The sequence below is a fragment of the Periplaneta americana genome, chromosome 10 (assembly GCF_040183065.1).
Source record: "Periplaneta americana isolate PAMFEO1 chromosome 10, P.americana_PAMFEO1_priV1, whole genome shotgun sequence".
NCBI lineage: Eukaryota > Metazoa > Arthropoda > Insecta > Blattodea > Blattidae > Periplaneta > Periplaneta americana.
Window position 1 is genome coordinate 2937840 of NC_091126.1, and position 17161 is coordinate 2955000.

The 17161-nt window shown below is 33.5% G+C and overlaps 1 protein-coding gene and 1 long non-coding RNA gene across 19 annotated transcripts in view; both read left to right on the plus strand.

Moving 5' to 3' along the window:
• The window catches only part of LOC138707385 (sushi, von Willebrand factor type A, EGF and pentraxin domain-containing protein 1-like), a 376277-nt gene that overhangs the window by 215408 nt on the left and 143708 nt on the right, over positions 1-17161 (plus strand). For all 15 annotated transcript variants that reach the window (XR_011334222.1, XM_069836741.1, XM_069836728.1 and 12 more), the window contains 2 exons: positions 14273-14374; positions 16753-16899. Coding sequence is in view for 14 of the 15 variants with exons in the window: in XM_069836741.1 (XP_069692842.1) it covers positions 14273-14374; positions 16753-16899 (249 nt within the window). In the remaining variant the exon portion in view is untranslated. The remainder of the gene's footprint in view (positions 1-14272; positions 14375-16752; positions 16900-17161) is intronic.
• LOC138707384 (uncharacterized) lies at positions 1886-5668 on the plus strand. 4 transcript variants are annotated; one of them, XR_011334221.1, is made up of 6 exons: positions 1886-2282; positions 3119-3309; positions 3509-3567; positions 3724-3783; positions 4544-4825; positions 5167-5668. It is a non-coding gene; the product is annotated as an uncharacterized lncRNA (long non-coding RNA). The 4 variants fall into 4 exon arrangements; XR_011334219.1 differs by having other exon boundaries at positions 1887-2282; positions 3714-3783; XR_011334220.1 differs by lacking the exon at positions 3509-3567 and having other exon boundaries at positions 1888-2282; positions 3714-3783; positions 4544-4605; positions 4708-4825.

Consider the following 17161-nt stretch of genomic DNA (forward strand, 5'->3'; position numbering starts at 1 on the left):
TTCTGGGAATGCTTGTATTTCTTCATTTATGTTGGGTAATTGTGGTGAACATATCGTAAATTAATTTAGACAGTTTGCGAATTAATAATAATAATAATAATAATAATAATAATAATAATAATTTGTATTCTTCACCTGAACATTTGAGATGGGCAGAACATGTAGCACATATGGGCGAATCCAGAAATGTATATAGAGTGCTAGTTGGAAGGCCGAGACGTAGAAGGGAGGGTAATATTAAAATCAATTTGAGGGAGGTGGGATATGATTGTAGAGACTGAATTAATCTTGCTCAGGATAGGGACCGATAGCTGACTTATGTGAGGGCAGCAATGAACCTCCGGGTTCCTTAAAAGCCATAAGTAAGTATAATAATAATAATAATAATAATAATAATAATAATAATAATAGCTGATCTCTTGCACTAAAACAATAAATGAAGTAATATGCACTAGTCTATGGTTTAATCGAAATCATGAATTGTACTGTTTCATTCAATTCGAGCAAAATCCAACAGACAGACTTGATTCCAACTCTATCTCACAGTGAATAAAAAGCTACTCTTGGGAGTAGTGGCATTCTGTACAAAAATTCCATATAGCCTATGCTCAAATATGTAAACGTGTTCTATTGTGTGTGTAGCAATCAGGATATCAGCCATCGGAATCAGAGTTACTTGTAAGTCACTCATATGAATAATGTGACTGAATCTGCTGATGTTGTAAAGCACAAATTGGGAGACTTTTAAAATAATGGTTAACATCACCCAGTGTTCAATATCTTTAATAAAATTAGAAGAACTAGAAATGTGTAAACGAAACAAATTTGTCAACTCATATGAATGACGTAAGGAGCAGTGGAATGTATCATAATGCCTGATAGTAACAAATGAAGTACCTACCGGTAAGAGTAATATGAGTGAATGAGATACTAGCACTTAAAAAATTAGAATTAAGCATCTGGAGCTAAGTGTCCAAACGAAATTTTAAATATGGTAACACTGCTAATATATTGTATTGTATTATTTATTTATTCCCTGTACAATCTATTACAGATTACAGGTTCGTCATTAGGTACTCACACGAAAACACACACACACACACACACACACACAAACAAATAAGATTTCTAATATGAATTTAATTTTAACATTCTCAAGTTCTTCAAAGAAATAGTAAAACTACCAAAAGATACAATAAGTAACAAGAAACATAATATATTTTCAGTTTACAAGACATTAAAATAAATAGACTAACTAATATAGATTAAATAAAAACAAGATACATAATGAGATTACATTAAACAAGTTTATCATCTGAGAGTGATTGAACCTTTAAGAGTCTAGATACTTCATCTTAGTTATACTGTATATTTGTTATTAATGTTGTTAGGAGAAAAATTATGTGCAACAGTAATGAAGGTAGGTATTCTATTTTATGGCTTTAATGTAAAAAAAAAAACAGTAATTTTGAACGGCATGGAATGGAACAAAATAGTTTTACTCTGGTTTAAAACATTCATAATTTAAATGTTTAATATCACCAGGTATCTTGTTATATAATAAGATATCTACATGAGAAGTGCTGCTAAGACTTTTGGTAATAGTATGACAATTTATAATGCAAATTGTTGGCAGCTCTAGTGTTATGGTCACGAATTTCAGAGTTCCTTTTAAAATAGTTAAAATTTTTATGAATAAAGCAAACTGTTTCTAGAATGTAGATGCAGGGGAGTGGTAAAATATTTAATTCTTGAAAAATGTCTTTGCTTGGAGTGCATATAGGGATTTGTTTTATTATCTTTATTATTTTCTTTTGAAGTTTAAATATTTTTATAGCTTCAGAGGACATGCCCCAGATCATTACACCATATGAAAGAATGGAATGTACATGTACATAGTAGACTAAGGGCCTGTACTACGATCGCCTGTTACAGCTCCAGATTCGTATACTCCAGTTTAGCAATCTGGAAGTTAAATATTTTGTTCTGTACTACCAGCGGATTTTAACTGCAGGATTGTTATCCGGAAGATATAGTAACATTTTTATTACGTTGGCAATGAAGTTACTGAAAATGTAGTGAAATTTATTGCGTTGGTATACCTTTCCCCGCGTATTTCATGTTTATGTTCCGTGTTTATATGGTACTATTTATTTTGGGGTTTTATTATAAGCATTATTGTTATTATTTATTATAATACTGAAGCTCCAGCCAAAAAATAACAGAGTGAAGAACAGAAAATTACACATACTGTATGAAGAAACTTTACATGGAAGCAAAAGGTAAGATTTTAAAGGTTATGTTTCTTTTCGAATAGTAATAATTCCTACCATATGATAGTATTTTGGTTTTAATTAGTAGGCCTAAAGAGGACGGGTGGGGGTTCCAGCAAAAGTGCATTTTTCTCCATAATCATTGCTTTATTCATGTGTAACTGCACAAAAAGTGTAGGTGGCAATTATTTTTGTATTGTAATTAATATTAAATGTGCTTTCAGTTTGTTGTATAGCCTACATTAGTGAATAGGACCTATTTCGGTAATTTTTTAGAAATAGTGTACTTCACGGCTTCAAATCATGGGTCGAAGGCACAATAACTCGTTTAAAAAAGAAAAGTTCACTGATACTGATACTGATAATAATGAATGATGTCTTTGGCCTGGGATTTCTAACCAACATTAGTACAGCAAGGTACACTGTTCCTAGCAAATTACCAATATTTCAGTATGTTAGGCCTACGTATTTTACTGTTAATAAATGAGCGGATATTTTGTATTAGGGCCATAATACCATTCGATCACAGATAGGGCCTAACATAATTTTTTAAAAGAAGAGCATGAGGTGGAGAGACGTTTCCACTAAAATGCAACAGGCCTATCTGTTTGTAATGCACATTCGACACCTCGTAAAATAACACAGAAACAGCAGATATTAAGTTTTTTTTCCAAAGTTTCTATGTACAGTATAGTCATATATTTGATATTGTACTGACAATCATCCATTAAAAGCTTATGCTTATTTAGGTATAGAAACTTAGATAAGGGAAAAAGAGAAATACAGTATATTTCCTAATGTTGTAGTTTGCATATGGAATTAACCTAGTTTTACTTCCTTTTTAGTAATATGGAATGAAGCATGGGGAGAATATAGTAACATCAGCACAAATACAAGGGCCTGAAAACAGCTGAGAAGCAAATTTGAATTCTTGGAAAAGAACACAAATAAAATTGCTGCTGCAGAGAGACAATGCAGGCTACAAACAATTGGAGCCCCTCCAACTGAAGCAAAACCAAATCCAAACTTAGCCAAGGTAAGTGATTTAATTCTCCTATCAAGTGAGTGATTTCTCAGTGATTTTGATTCATATTCAATGCATAAGTTCATTTATATGTTAAGTTATACAATTATTAAATAATAAGCAGAGGAAATTGTATAACATAAGTTTGAATTCTTTTTATTTATTTATTTATTCATTCACTCATTTATTTATTTACTTACTTTTGTTACAGCCGAAGTAGTAACTAAACCAAGTTCCACTGATACCAGTGCAGCTAATAACACGAATGAGGTCAGTGTGTAAGGAATTAAGAGTCAGAAGAAGGAGATGATGAGCTTTAGGGATAAAAAAAATATTAGATTCTTGAAAATTGTTATACAAATTTAATTTAATGTCGGTATTACATTATAATACTATTATTTCTTTTTTATTTACAGTACCATTCAGGTTCACAGTGCAATTCTTTAGTTTTTGAAGTGAAACTGGACATCCCAACAATATCTCCAGGTAATTTGATTTATACTACAAAACGTTCTTTCACATTCTACGTGTGATGCTTACTTTTCCAATCTGAAATAGCTGTAACATGTAAACATATTTTCAGCCAACATGTTGAAAATAAAACTAACACACATACTATATGAAATCTGCAGCAAGCAGTAGATAAATTAGAGGCAAAAGTTAAAAAAAAAAAAAAAAAAAAAAAAAAAAAAAAAAAAAAAAAAAAAAAAAAAAATGTTAAAATATATATTGTACATAATGATGAAATGGTCACAAGAAATGGATGTCATAAAAAGTAAACATCATTGTATTATAATATGTGGGATTTGAAATTTATAAATGTAGGCCTAAAAATAGAAAGTACACTAAACTGAAGAATTTATTTTGAGTTTCTCTGTAATGGGTTTGTAATCAGATTAGGCCACATTATGTTAAGTTATATTTCAATTTTACTGTGAGGATTCTCACTTTGAAACTTGTGAATGATTTCTTGTGTACAGAAAAACTGAAAAATATCTTTTCATGAGATAAAACAAACTGACTACACTCTATTTACAATAGAACTGTTTGCTTGGTTTTTTCTCTCTCTTTTTTATTGCAGCTTTACTTTCTTATTGTTAAAAATGAGTTTGGATTAATAGCACGTTAGAAAATACAATACTGTTACAGCTGCTGACTTTGAAGTGTCCACACATTTATGATAAATCATCATCTTTCTCCACAATTAAATATCTTAAGAATTAATTCCACTCTTAAAATATTACAGAGTTAGCTGGTGCAGCAGATGAAGGTCTTCCACTGTACGGGTGTCTACACAGTGTAATGAAAGTAAGTTTTAAGTGAAATTACTGGTTTATTCAGTGTAGGTAGTGTAGGCTAAACCCAGAAAGGTCTGAATATAAGCATATATCCCTCTCTTAAATATTTCAGCTGATAATGGGATAATAGCTGATCGAGTTACACCCCAAGGATGCTAAAAAAAAAAAAAAAAGCAAGCCTCTGAGGAATGCATTAGCCACATTGAAAAATCTTTCTCCATCTGTGAACTGTAAGTTTAATGTTGACGTAATTATACTTGAGATGTTAGAAATGCATGAACTTCAGTACTATTACAGTGATTTCTTTAAAAAATACATTAGTTGAAAGTTGGATGCTAACATTATAACAAAGAATGATTTGAAATAAAAGTAAGTCATGTCCTCATGTTTGGAAAGAGATGGGGTTTGGAATATCAAAAGTAACATTTGGAGTTTTTACATTACTTTTTCCTCCTCTTTAATGGGTGGTCCATCTACAAGGACATCTTCAATTAGTGGCAGAAAGTAAATGCTACAATAATCACCCATTCTTTATGTTTTAACAAAATATATGTTTAATTTTGTTGACCAGATTTGTTTGACCTGGATGACTGGGAGATTACTTCTTCTCATCCTTCTAATGGAGTGATAATCTCTTGCAGCTGTTCTTGATCCCTATGGTCTCTGCTTTATCTGCTAGTCTTCAGGATTAGGTTCGAGTCAGGTGATAATTATAAGCTAATCTAAGGTTTCTGGTTGGGTTCGGGTCTTGGTTCAGATCAGGCCGAGATGGGCCGGGCCTAAGAATTATGGCCCGTGCAGATCTCTAACAAATGGGGCTTATAGCTGAAGTTGGCTCTGCCACAGTTTTCCAAGTTTTGTGTATTTGCATATGTATTTGTGTTGTGTTTAATTACAGTTACTATGTACTCTTATGTATTAGCCTGCATATTATTAATTTGTAAATATGACATGTACCACAGCATATATAATGAGACAGTGGATGTAATAAATGATTATGCTTATTGTGTCTCCTGAAAAATGTCGTATTTTGTTTACACAAAATAAATAAATAAATTTTAAATTTAATTGCAGCTGTAGTCCATCTCTCATTTTTTAAGTACACATTCACAGAGTACCTGAATACAATTGAAGCGTCAGCTGGAACAACATTGTAAGTTACAAAATTTTCATTCGGTATGTTTCCGTGTAATAATGTTGTAGGGCTATGTCATGTTACCTTGCTATACTCCTTGGCTTGCAACTGTCCATCAATGCAGTACGTGAAATTTGTCCACTCAAAAGTTTGCTACCCTCATAAGAACAAAGTTGTACGCATACACATTTTTGCAGCTCCTGTAAATTTTACCAAATGTAACTTATAACGTTGTTCCAGCCGACGCTTCAATTAATGTGCCTCTTGAAAAATGTTGTTTTACCATATTTTGCTTATGTAAAATAAATTTGAATTGCAGATACAGTGCATTAGCCTGTTAAGAGATCACTGTGAGGGATCCAAACAATAAAATATATTTAAAAAGTAACGATATGAATATGTTTGCATACAGGAATCATTAGGCCTAGCGTGAATGAAACAGCTCCCTTGCAAAACATAAATGCCAATTCCAAAACTTTCAGAAAATGAAGAAAAACTGTCATGTCTAAAATTCAATAAACTGTTACAGTTTGTTAAATAATAATATATGGCAAGCATATCTTAAGTCTGATTAGTGAAATATGTTAGGCCTACTCCTACTGGTGAGCGATATATGCAAGGAAGGAGGAGGGAACTTGCCACCCTACCACATTATCTCCTGACAGTTGTCTCATGAGTAATGCCTTATTGGTATTCCAATCTATCTTCGGAGAGTTGACTAAACAACTAGCAGACACAAAATGAAACAGTTCTAGGAAAACTTTAATCAAGACCTATAATATGTACATAAAACCTGTATCAAAATACTATTCAGAAGTATTCGTAACAGCATCAAAAAGAGAGACAGAATCCCTCGGAAAAAACAACAAGCCTTGCACTTAATTACTGGAGAAAATAAAACTACTCCCAATGAAGCATTAAAAGTCATCACTTCAATTAAACCAAGCAGCAAGTGCAGCACTAGCTCGATTGACAACAGTTCCTGCTGTAACTTCGTGGACCCCACAAAAATCTCCTACTGTTGTCAATGTTCTCCCAGTGGCATAGAATCTCAATACCAGTAGTAATTGGTCCATTAGAGGTAAGGCATTATTTCTGGAAAAAATGTACAAACAATGAGATTTGGTTACACCTTTACCGGTAAATCTTTACAATAGCGTTACCAAAAGATGGCAAGGACTCCCTACAGGATAGCCTGGAAGAAAGAGGTTTGGATGTAGTTTTGACTTTTTTTTTTTTTTTTTAGACAATTGTAAATATATGCAAATCATACTAACCTAACCTGTCACTAACTCGATCTTACGAAAACTTGTCTTTTCCCTTTAATTAGTAAGGAAACACAGTAATGAAATGAATGTGCTGCCCTTCCCTGCCGCCTACCCCTTCTATCTTGATAGAGCGATCCCGCCTACCCGTACCTCTCCACCGCACTCCACTTTCACAGCAACTTTCCACCTTTATTTGGGAAATTGGTGTCGGCTCTCAATTTTTCTTTCGTTTACGGTACATATGACTTGACTAGAAGCCAAATATGTGAATACATTTGTATCTTAAAGTGGTAACGCAATTGTGAAGAAATTACAGTTTACCATATAAAGGATTTTGATATATTATATACGGTTATTATTTTTTTATATAAAAGTATTTTGAAACTTATTGTAGGTTGCTCTATATTATTATATCAATCACCTTAATACCTTGTAAGGACAACAGAACACCTGCATGAAGCAACATTCTAACCTCACTTCTACTGTACGCCTATTACAGGTTAGTGTACTTCAAAATAATTATTATAGTGCTATTAAATACAAAATATTGATGTAATACCTACCGAAATAGTGTAGCTTATTATTAACTGTGTACTTACGATCTGTGTCTTGTTTCAGTTGATCATTGATTACATGTAGTAGGTTTCGTTATTTGAAACCGTCTCAAAACTTTCTCGTCATTCCACTCTTCAAAATTATTTGGACGGAGGTTAATTCGTTTTGCTGTTCTGATATAACGAAGCATCTGCTCCAGAACTCATCATCAGAATCAGTATCAAAATTAAATCGATCCTTCAAATCACCAGCTGTACGACGTGCAGCCATCTTGATTTCAATACCGAGTTCCAACCTCCGGATAACGCCTATCTGTCACTCTGCCTCCGGATTGCTAATCTGGAAGTTTAGCCTCCAGATTGCACATAACCAAAAGTCGTAGTACGCAATTACAACCCAACTTCCGGATAAATATACCATCTGCCGGATAAGTTTAAACTAGAACTTTATCCGAGAGTCGTAGTACAGGCCCTAAGTACTTTAAAAGTTGGAAGAGAGATGCTTTTTGTAAGAATTCTGAAAACATAACGTAATTTGCACAGTTTTCCAGAGAGAAAGCTTATGTGTTAAACCCAGGACAAATTGGAATCAATCCATACTCCCAAGAATTTTGTGAATTCAACTTCTTTTATATTCTGATTGTCAATATAATATAGTTGCGAGTTTTTATGAGTTTTATTTTGATTAAAATGAATAAACACTGCTTTGTCGATGTTTAGATTAAATCTGTTATGTATTACCCATTCTTTTAATTGATTGTTATCTTAATTTATGTTATTCTGTAGGATATTCTCATTTCTGCTTCTGAAAATCATTCCGTGTTTGTATCATCCGCAAAGAGCACTGTTTCTGAGTGGGGTATATTTATTGGCAAGTCATTAATATATACTTACTTACTTTACTTACTTACTTACTCACTCACTCACTCACTCACTCACTCACTCACTCACTCACTCACTCACTCACTCACTCACTGACTTACTTACAGCTTTTAAGGAACCCGGAGGTTCATTGCTGCCCTCATGTAAGTCCATCATAGCAGAAATAATATTGGACCCAGTACTGAGCCATGGGGAACACTGGTTTTGATAAAAGCTGGGTTTGAGTTAACTGAATCTATTTGGACAATCTGTTTTCTATTACTTAAGTAAGATATAAACCAATTATTTGCTATACCTCTTATTCCATAATTATTGAGTTTCCATATTAGGATATCATTCTTCCCAATGTCAAATGCTTTTGAAAGATCAAGAAATTGCCCAAATATTTGCTCTCTATTGTCTTTTGCTTGCAATATACTGTTAATGAAGGAGAATAAGGCATTATTAATGGATTTCATTTTTCGGAAACCAAACTGTGAGTTACGAAAGACTTTATGAGTTTCGAGGAAAGACATTAGGCCTATTGTATTATGTATTACTTTTTCTAAGATTTTTGAGAGGGATGATAGTAGGGATATTGGTCTGTAATTTTATTATCTGCTTTTGATTTATCACCTTTTTTTTGTATTGGAATGATTTTAAGTACTTACTGCTGTATTAATTACTGAAATGAAGGTAAAGTATATTTAACTCTCATGCTACCAACGTTTTTTGCAACTTACTACTATCGAGGGGGGTAATACAATTACCCCCATCAAAATCATGTACCAACCTTTGTTGAACACTTGGAATATTAACGATGCATATATTATTGACTATGGACTTATACAAAATGTAAAAATATAAAATAATTTTCCACTTTTTTTTTCCAAATGTCCCATTTCATTTTGTTGAAAACATGTACCAAAATTAATTAACTTCAAATATGTTTTTGGTGACACCATGAGAAGTCATATCACTAAAGTTAAACTCGCCTACCTTCCATTTCAAGGAAGACACCTGAACACTATATGATTTTTACAGGGGGGAAAAACAGCTACAAGCAATGAAAGTCACCGTATTTGTTGCAATTTAAATATTCAAATACAATATACGTCCATGAACATCTTCAAGACATTTGTTTATAATAAAATAAAATCTTTAAAAATTCTAAAGATAAATAAATAAAAATATAAATCTAAGAAAGTAAATTTTAGTTTTTTGCTGAAATTCAAGTATAAAAACACCACATATACTTCAATGAATATCTCTGAAAAAGGCTCTACTACTAATTATTTCTAACAAAATCACTTTTAGAATAACTATAAATAATAATAAACATTTCTAAAATATTGGAAGCAAAGATCATGATACTCATGATAATATAAGTAACAATATGAATAATGATGTGAATAGCAGAAAATAAAATAATTTGGAAGCAGAAAAGCTCAAAAATGTAGAAAATTAACCTATAAATTGAATTTCATATCCTGGAATTTTCATGACACAGACTATCAAGGGGGGTAACAAGATCACCCAAACGGCAAACGGCAAACCGACGCTGTAAAGCACCTCGACATTTCCCCCGTTAAAGTAAGTACAGTGCATATCCCTTTCAGTTCTTCGGTAAAAAACTTGGCATTCACATGGATAATAATCTCAACTGGGACATGCAAATCACAGAAACCTGCAGAAAAGTATATTCTATTATTCATGTGCTAAAAAGGATAAATGTTCATCTTCCCTCTTGCTTAAAAAAATCCCTTGTGCAGACCCTTGTATTTCCCCATTTTGACTATGCTGACATTTTACTGACTGACCTTTCCAGCGACAACAAAATGAAACTTCAACGTGCTCATAATTTGTGTGTACGTTTTGTAAGCAATGTTCGTAAATATGATCATATTACCCCATCCCTGGAAGCAATAGGTTGGCTTAAACTAGATAAGAAAAGAAATTTACATTCACTTCTCTTTCTCTTCGAAATCTTGAACTCTTCTATTCCTTCGTACCTGTCGTCTCGCTTCACTTACCTTTCTTCCCACCACAATCTGAACACACGCTCTCGCCATGAAACAATACTAACAATACCATCCCATCGGACCTCCTCATACTCATCCTCTTTCACAATAGCCCTGCCAAGACTCTGGAATTCGTTACCTGCTAGCATCAGGGACTGTCGAAATAAAATTCAATTCAAACGCAAACTTACTAGGCACTTGGTCAGTAATTGAGACTCGTTCAGACATGGTTTCTTGTAAATAGTTCTTTTAATCTACCACAAAATATCTCAATATCCGGTAATTTCATCACTATAGAATTTTGTTATTGTAGGTTTAATTTGTAATTTAGTAAATACAAAAATATTCTTTGTTCTTAACTTCTATGATAAAATGTCTAGCTTTCATTAATCAGGTATTCTTGTCGTACTTTAATTTTTATTGTAATTGTAATTGTAAATTTAATATTAATTGTAATCTTATTGTTCATGTTATAGTTGTAATCCCCTGGTAGAGGGGCAGAGAAGGCCTGACGGCCTTATCTCTACCAGGTTAAATAAATAAATCTAAATCTAATCACCCCACTTAAATAACGTGAATTACTTATTAACGAAGATTAATTATTTATGTTATTCTTATTTCAAAATGTTAGTAGACATATAACGGACAAATACATAGAATTTCAAAAATAAATATGGAGAAAAATGAAAATAATATTGAAAAATCATCAGTGGGGTAATCCTATTACCCCTCTTGGTAGCAGGAGGGTTAAAACCAGTACGTGAACCACGGTCCTCTGCACAACACTACGAAATGAACTATAAGATGTTCTACAGCATACGCTTTGCTGCGGTGGAAGCACATATTAAAAAAAATAAATTTAAAGCTTTTTATGAACTTCGCTACAAACTATTTAGATTTCCCCACAATATTAATATTATTGTCTTTCAATTGAGACATCACACAACCTCACAGGATGTATAATTTTCATAAAATTTTCCGCCACAGTTCAAATTATTGTTGGACCATCGGATCTGTGCCCCCGTAAGATATGCGAACTGAACCCTAATTCCTTCTCAGCCTCGGTAATTCATTTCTCTCCCTGCATCCCTATCTCTCTCTTTTCTACCTCTCTCCCTTTCTTTCCCCCGCTACTCACAATTTTGGCCTTCTTGCGGGACAGTTGCACTTGCAGTCCAGTGTTGTCAACTCAACATGAATACTGTAGCACGGACTGGTGAAAGAAATATTATTAAGCAAGTATGTAATAGCATTTTGCGATAAAGAGAAACAAACAGGTCAATATGTTTCCTATAAATCTGGCGACGAAAAGAGCAGCTGGTGAGGCTTATTTTATTTCAATTGATTACATATTAAAATTACTTACTTAACTAATACTAATAATACAACATTTTACGTAATTTATATAGACAGGTCAGAGCTCCTGATGAAAATCAGGAGAGAGGGAGTCTGTGCAGGAGATGAAAAGCTAGAATCACCAGGGAAGAACAGACCAAGGGAACTTTTAATTCTTGTAGACGATATGAACCGATGTATTTTAAGAAGAAAGATACAAGAATTTTATACCATGCAGAAAGAAGTTTCAACATTGAAGAAATTACTGAAGGTTGCGAGAGAAGCAATAATTTCCAAGGTTGGAGAGAAATGCTACGGAATGTGATTCGAGACATGTGATTTAGTTTATTTTTTATTTTTTTTTTTTAGTTGGTTATTTAACGACGTGGTATCAACTACGAGGTTATTTAGCATCGATGAGATTGGTGATAGCGAGAGGGTATTTGGCGAGATGAGGCCGAGGATTCGCCATAGATTGCCTGGCATTAACCTTATTGTTGGGGAAAACCTCGGAAAAAACCCAACCAGGTAATCAGCCCAAGCGGGGATCGAACCCGCGCCTGAGCGCAACTTCAGACCGGCAGGCAAACGCCTTAACCGACTGAGCCACGTCGGTGGCTGATTTAGGTTTAAATAATGTAGAAATACGAGATGTATTTTGATTGAAAGAAATGATATTGTAGCATGGAGGACCAGTTATTTAGGACACCATTTGCCGGAAGTTTGGCAACATCCCTATTCGGCAAGGTTCGTGGCCTGCTGTTTAACGTAGTGGGAGGAAAGCGGGTGGAATGGAGTGAGTACAGGCATTAACTTTTCCAAGAACGACGACAGCGCTGAAGGGGCACAGATTCGATGGTCCGACAATAAATATATAGATATTCTCTGTGTTAAAAGAGAAGGAGTTTTTTGTTATTATTTGATCAATACACTTTTTGAAGTAGAAGTTTTTCTTGTTGGTGTGTCAATTAGTGCAATCATGTGAAGTTATGTCCAATCAGTGTGTTTATGTTGAAATCTCCTCATATAAATAATGGTTTTTTGTTATGCCTAAGTATAGTTATAAGAGTTTTTAGTTTTTCAAAAAATGTTTGCCCTGAGTATAGTTATAAGAGTTTTTAGTTTTTCAAAAAATGTTTGCATCCATCAGGTAAACGATATATGCACACTACCGCAATTTTGTAAATTGCAAGATCAATTTCTGTAACGGAATGTTCAAAATTCTTTTCATCATTTAAAAGTGCAGTATGATTTTTTTTGTTTTGACTTTAGGCTATTTTTTGTAAATATGACTGTACATCCCTTTTTATATGTCTTATGACAGAAGGCATTAGATAATTTGAAATTTGGTAAACAATAATAGCAAATTTTTTCTCCTTGCAACCAGTGTTGTGTGAGACAAATAATATAAATATTTTTGTGATTACTTGCAATTGTATCAAGTTCTAAAGTTTTATTTCTTACACATTGAATATTTTGATGAAATATGATTGGATTGAAATATCTGTTATTACCAAATGTCTTACAGTTATATTTTAATTTTAAGGGTTTACCTTCCTTTATTAGTGAGATGGAGGCTTGGTGGATCTCATTGCTGTCCTCCGTGTCCTTCACTGTATTACTGTTCTCAGTGTCATTCACATGCTGAAAAAATTATGGTTTATTTAATGATGCTCACAACTGCAGAGGCTATATCAGCGTCGCCTGTGTGTCGGAATTTTGTCCCACAGGAGTTCTTTTACATGCCAGTAAATCTATGATATGAGCCTGTCGCATTTAAACACACTTAAATGCCATTGACCTGGGCCAAGATCGAACCCGCAACCTCAAGCACAGAAAGCCAGCGCTATACCAACTACGATACCCACACGTGCTGATCTTTGCTGGTACCTCTGATATGGGGTTGGTGCTGCATCCCTTCGGTACCTTGGCAATCTTTTGTTCTTGTTCAGTTGGAGGGAGGGCTATTTTGTTTAGATGGTTCTCTTTATTGGTATCTTCAGTTATTACGGTTTCTAGCAGTTCACACAGAAGATGTTTCCCAGAGAAATTTAAGCACTGACCGTGTTTTGTGAAGTTCTCTCTTACCAATACTTTTGTTTCGACTATCTTGATGTTTGGGCAAATCTTGGCCAGATAGACACGTGACGAATTGAGAAACAACAAAAAATAATTTTAGACATTTTAACAGATTGTAATCTGGGATGAGGTATACTGGAATATGTTGTCTAGGGATCTACGTTCATATATTTCCATCTTTGCCCTGTTGGTTGAATGTGTCATGTTCTATTAGCACAAGTGTTAACATCAAAACATATTAATTTAGGAGAATTTAATTGAATCATAATAAATATGTCCATTGTGATAGGTTTTTTTTGCACATTGCACGTAAATATAATTCATCATTTGCTGTTTTGTAAGGCAGAAGTAAGGAAATCTCGTAATGAGCTTCGAGAGACATTAATTATGAATAAAACTTTTGTTGTTTCACTTTCTTTCATAGATGTGACACCACCCAAAATGAAGTGTCCAGATAATATTATTGTACCGACAGATCCTGATGAGGATTATGCAACTGTCAACTGGATAGTACCTATTGCAACTGGTAAATTAGACATTTTAATTTAGTTTATTTGTCATATCGAATATACTTGTATAGAGAGTGGAAGTGAAATAACCTTGCAGATTGAAAGGGACGATAGCATATACTCAACTGTTACATTTTGTGATTAAATGCATAGTTAATTAGAAAATTAAGATAGAAGTTCTGGCAGTCTGGCAACCTTGCCGCTAAAAGTGTTTTTTCATATCACAATACAGGTGTAAGAGGTCAACGAACTGAGTGTATGTGTACTGCCTCGTGCTCCCTTCTCTTGCTGCAATGTGGAGTGTGTAGTTCAGTGGTTCTTACACGAAAACTGTCCAGGTTATTGAAATACAACAGAGGGATAAATGATTCTTTATTAGATTTTCTATCGATTTAATTCATAATAGTTACTGAATAAAAGGGTGTTAAACATTTGGTAAAAAATATTTTTTTCTGAGAAAACTATGAACTTTCCACCAATATGGTATTACAGTTTTTCGTTACATACAACATAAGCTATTTGCAGGCTTATTTTACTTCCACTCAGTATGTAGTATTTACATACAGACATAAACTGCCCCAAAAAATTTCTGGTGATTGAGCATTACTGAACAAAAATGTCTAATAACATTTTTCTACAACTTTTGTGATTTCCCTAGAAACAAATGTTATCTGTGAGTCTAACGTTTTTATAAATGATAGTAAACCATCATTATTTACTTCGGTCTGCCATATGCATTGTAACTGTGGTGATATCCTTGTTTACAAATTAGGATATTCTGTTGTCTCTCTGTTGTGGTGTGACGTTCACAATTACTCGAACAGTAAATATTAGACTACTAGTAGTTTAGGAATTAAACATACAAATAGAGGAAAAAACAAAATTTCACTACACATCATGTTCAGTGGACTGAGACGTAAGACGTATATATACTTATACACACATGCGCACACGCGCACACAGAGAGAGAGAGAGAGAGAGAGAGTCATTAATTTCAGGGGGTTAGTCTTTGAGATATTTCAAACAAAAAATTGTAATACAATTTTGCTCATTTTTGCTTCCCGTTTGGGATAAAAATTGTTTTATATGAAACATTTCATTGCGTGTTTTGGAAAGGCCATATTTAATTTCCAGTATGCACAATCAATTTAAGAGAGCAGTGTATTATGATAATAAATGAACGAAAGAAGTTTAGCTTTGTCCTTTAAATGTTCAGAAATTTTATCCAAACATATGTAACATTGTAAAATTTCGTTGCAGAACAAAAAGTTACTTTTGTTCGATTCAAATTTCTACACATTTAAAGGACAAAATTAAAATTCCCTCAATCATGTATTACCACAGTGCTCTCTTAACCCTTAAGCAGTTGCCCCTAACTTTGTAACATTAAGAGTTGCGTGGGGTGTTGTTGATACCCCAAATATAATGGGTTCTTATGGGCTATTTTTTTAATGAACAATTAAATATCGCTCCTTTTTTATTTATACAACTATATGAAATACTCTCATACCTATCACAATGTTATAATTAATGTACAGTTATGGTAATAATTCAATATTGGTTCACATGTAATATTCGAATGTCTATTCACTCCCAATCATAATTTACTTTTCATCTTCCTTTCCATACCACTCTCTTGATTTTTCTGTGCACACAGTCACTACTTAACATCCATTGTTATTATTTGTTACATTAGGAATGGCGGCACACACCACTTAAACCGTTATTATCTAGAGTATGCAAATTCTGATTTGAAACCTGTTTACGGTTATTGTTGTCTTACCAATTCTGAGAAAGGTACTGAAAGTTTCAGAAGTACAGGCTTACTCAATATGTAGTTAATAGCTCCATATGTGTGACTGGGGTGTTGAGAACACCCTGCACGAGTACTGCTGGAAATGAAATCATGGCTTTCCCAAACATGTTATGAAATATTTCATATAAAACAATTTTTATCTCGAAAGAAAACAAAAACGAGCAAGATTTTATTAAACTTTGTTTGAAATATCTCAAAGAATAACCCCCTGAAATGAATGACATTACATATTTCACTCTGTATATATACGAGTATTCACAATACACCAATGCATGTTATATGTTTGAATTGTGATTCCAAAAGAACTCCATATTAATAACTTGTTATCATTCATTATTGCTTTGTAGTGCCATATGACAATATAAGAATATGAAAAGTAGCCCTTTAGATTTAATTTTAAAATAATTGTCTGGTGTAGTATTTCTATGTTGGACATGATATTTTCCTCAAAATTTCTTCTTATTCACTGATTCGTAATCGTCTCAGAATGCTTAATGGTATTCATGTTTGAAATCACACTAACAAATTACTTTCATTACGTATGGTACCCCAGGTCACGTCATATTGGTTAATTTCCAGATAATGATGGTCACCCGCCTACTGTATGGACAAGACCTCCTACTCATCAACCTATGAAGGTGAAGATTGGCACCATGATGATTATTTATATTGCAACTGATGCCACACGTCATAAAACTAAGTGCAATTTCACTATTACAGTGGAAGGTATGAAATAAATCTAGTTCTACACCTGCTAACACTGCAATATATAGGGTGTCCGGGACAAAATTTACCAATAAGAAAGTTTAATAACTCACCAAATAATTGATGGATGAAAATGCTGTTTGCGGGAATTGACAAAGGGACTTCCAAAGTTTCGAATGACCACTAATAAATTTCTATGTGTGCACCTCTTGTAGCACGACAGATGCCCAGGCGATATTCAAGTTCTTGCCATGTGTTTCGTAACATCTCTGGAGTGACAGTT